This window comes from Penaeus monodon, chromosome 27, assembly GCF_015228065.2.
Source record: "Penaeus monodon isolate SGIC_2016 chromosome 27, NSTDA_Pmon_1, whole genome shotgun sequence".
NCBI classification, from domain to species: Eukaryota; Metazoa; Arthropoda; class Malacostraca; order Decapoda; family Penaeidae; genus Penaeus; species Penaeus monodon.
In genome coordinates this window covers 12,065,332-12,068,096 of record NC_051412.1, presented here as the reverse complement: position 1 = coordinate 12,068,096, position 2,765 = coordinate 12,065,332, and the positions used below count along the sequence as shown (strand labels likewise).

General features: G+C 32.8%; 1 protein-coding gene across 1 annotated transcript in view; it reads left to right on the top strand.

The window, feature by feature from the left end:
* Positions 1-2,765, top strand: part of LOC119590580 (ephrin type-B receptor 1-like) — a gene marked incomplete at its 5' end in the record, with an annotated part of 34,373 nt that overhangs the window by 16,663 nt on the left and 14,945 nt on the right. The window contains 6 exon segments of the mRNA XM_037939255.1: positions 134-303; positions 434-578; positions 1,072-1,104; positions 1,613-1,719; positions 1,998-2,184; positions 2,362-2,473. Coding sequence (XP_037795183.1) covers positions 134-303; positions 434-578; positions 1,072-1,104; positions 1,613-1,719; positions 1,998-2,184; positions 2,362-2,473 — 754 coding nt within the window.

Below are 2,765 nucleotides of genomic sequence, written 5' to 3'. Positions count from 1 at the left end.
TTTTTTGTAATTCAATAATTACTCTGAATTATTATGAGTAAGTTATTATGAATTCCAGTAGTATGAAGTGAATTGAATAAGTGGTGACTGTTTCAATTCTTGTATAAACTGCACAACCTCCTGTTTCTGTAAGGTCCTCCAAGCAAGCCACAGAATGTCACAGCTAATGTCTTGGATCAGTCCACGGTCATCCTGTCGTGGCAGCCCCCTGTCAATGACGGCGGACGCACTGACATCCTCTACAGGGTCATCTGCGATGCTTGCAGTAATCTGGTGTCATACAATCCACCTCAGATTGCAGAGGTAGGTGTTTGATTTTATTTTTAACCATATTCTTGCCAGAATTATTTTTCTTTAGTAGTGCAAGAAAAATGACAAGGTGAAGCCATGTAGGATATATGTGAATGTGTTTTTTTTTGTTTTGTTTTTTCAGGAGAGCTTTAACACAACCCAAGTCACCATCAGCGGCCTGTATCCTGTAACCACCTACAGGTTTCAGGTCTTTGCAGAGAATGGGGTTTCTGATCAGGGTCGAGATCCCCAGTATGTTGATATAACTGTGACTACTGAGGCATCAGGTGAGGCAATTTGTGGAACGTAATATAAAAAGAAAAATTAAAACCATTTAGTTTGTTTGTTATTATTTCTGTTGATGTAATTTGGTGGATGTATATTGCTTTTGTTGACATTTATTACAGTTCATACAAAAATGTGAATAGTATAAGGGAAAACAGTATATATGTACATATATAGCAGTGCACATACCCTGCACGTAAATCTAGTTTGAGTTGTAATTGTACATAAACCTTGAACATACATTGTCAGTCTAGGAAATAGTTTGTATGTCTCATCATAACCTGGTAGTCATTCATATTAGTTTACCCATTCATTGCCAATGGCAATATTGTTGTCACATGAAATTGCTGTCATATAGCTATAGATATATGTTGAGTTTTCAGTGTAAATATTTTCGGTTTGAATGTAGCAAATTGTTTATATATAGTATTAAGATTAGCAGAAGTCTGGACATGTCCTTTAGTAACACGTCCCTTCCCTTCTTCCCTGATAAAGGTGGCTTTATGGTGATTGGCTCCGATACAGAGGGTGGGTTCTTATTGTAGTTTGTCTGTATTTGACGTAGTTTTTGTAGTTCAGCTTACTCCCTCTCATGTTTGTCTTCTTCATTCAGTTTCTTAGAGAGAGCATTTTGTAGTTCTTTCACCCATTTTGAAAAAAGTCAAATTCAGTTGTGAAGAACTGTAACAGAAAGATTTAGACTTTTTAACACATGTTTCTTTTTCAATTTTCTTGACATTCTCTAGTGTGAAATATATATGTAAGTAACCCATATAAAAGTTATAAGTTCTCACAACTTTATTGTTTTAGTTGTTTTCCTTCTTATTTATAAACATTCCTTTAATTTTAAAATGGATCTAGAATATGTATCTTCATGTTAAAAGATGTTCGATTTTATTTTTTTAAAATCTGAATAGATATCTGTAAATAATATCCATAGATATTATTTTTGCATGATCTAGTTTTTTAGAAAGCACATAGATAAGAGTGACCAATACTTGTTGTCTTTTGTACTAACAGCATATTTTCTTGACAGTTCCAGCCATGGTGGGCAATGTACATGTTACTAGTGTGAAAAGCACTGAAATATCCCTTGCTTGGGATGCTCCCAATGACCCAGATAATGAAATTGAGATGTATGAGGTAAGAAAACTTTTTGAAAATATTATTAAGAACATTCACTGCATTGTAATTATTAAACAAAATTTAGTATTATGGATTGCTTCTGATATTCAAATCAGGATTATTATGATTGTTTTCCTGAAATATCATACTGTTTAATATATAATGATATAATCACAAATTGATTTAATTTTGTTAATTTATTGAAATCCAATAAATAGAAATTTTAGTTTTACTCCTATATATCTAACCAAACAACAGCCAAAGAAGCATGTTCCTACTATACAAATATTTTTCAGGTTCGGTATTTTGTACGTGGAATGGAGAGCAATTCATCAAGTTTATTAGCAACAAAAGAAGAGTCATCTGTAGGTGCATTAAGACAAAGAACAGAATATGGTTTCCAAGTGCGTGCCAAAACAGCCAATGGCTTTGGCGATTATTCTCCTCCTATCTACAAGATGACAGGACAGTTGCTTAGTCCAGGTAGGGACCAAAGCCAAGAGAAAATTAACAGTACATGAAGTTAACAGTTTTTCTTCGCAGTCTTTTCTATTTTTTGACAAAGCTGTTTATGAATACTTTTATCATTACAGGATATTATGGAGCCTTTAAAAGTATCCTTTTTTGTTTCTGTGTACTTATACATATATCTTCTTTCAGCCTATGTTGGTGATGAAGACAATACACAAGTGCGAATCATAGTGGGAGCCACAGTAGGAGCTTTTGTTGTGATTGCAGTTATCATCGGCATGACACTGTTATTCTTGAGAAGGTGCGGTATCATAATTTTACTCCCAGTTTTTGTCATACATGAATTTGTAAATTTATTTAAAGTGTAATAAATGTTAGTAAACAAGTCTGAATTATACTTAAAATAATATATTGAAATCTATACATAGATGTTACTTATTCCAAAAAGTGTATCCTTCTTTATCCTTTTTGATTTACACCAATTCTTGAATATTTCAATAATGGCTTCTTCCTCATATATATTATTTCACTATTTTAAGTTTTAAAGAATCTCAATAACATACCTGCGCATGAATTTTCTCTTCAGAAGATTT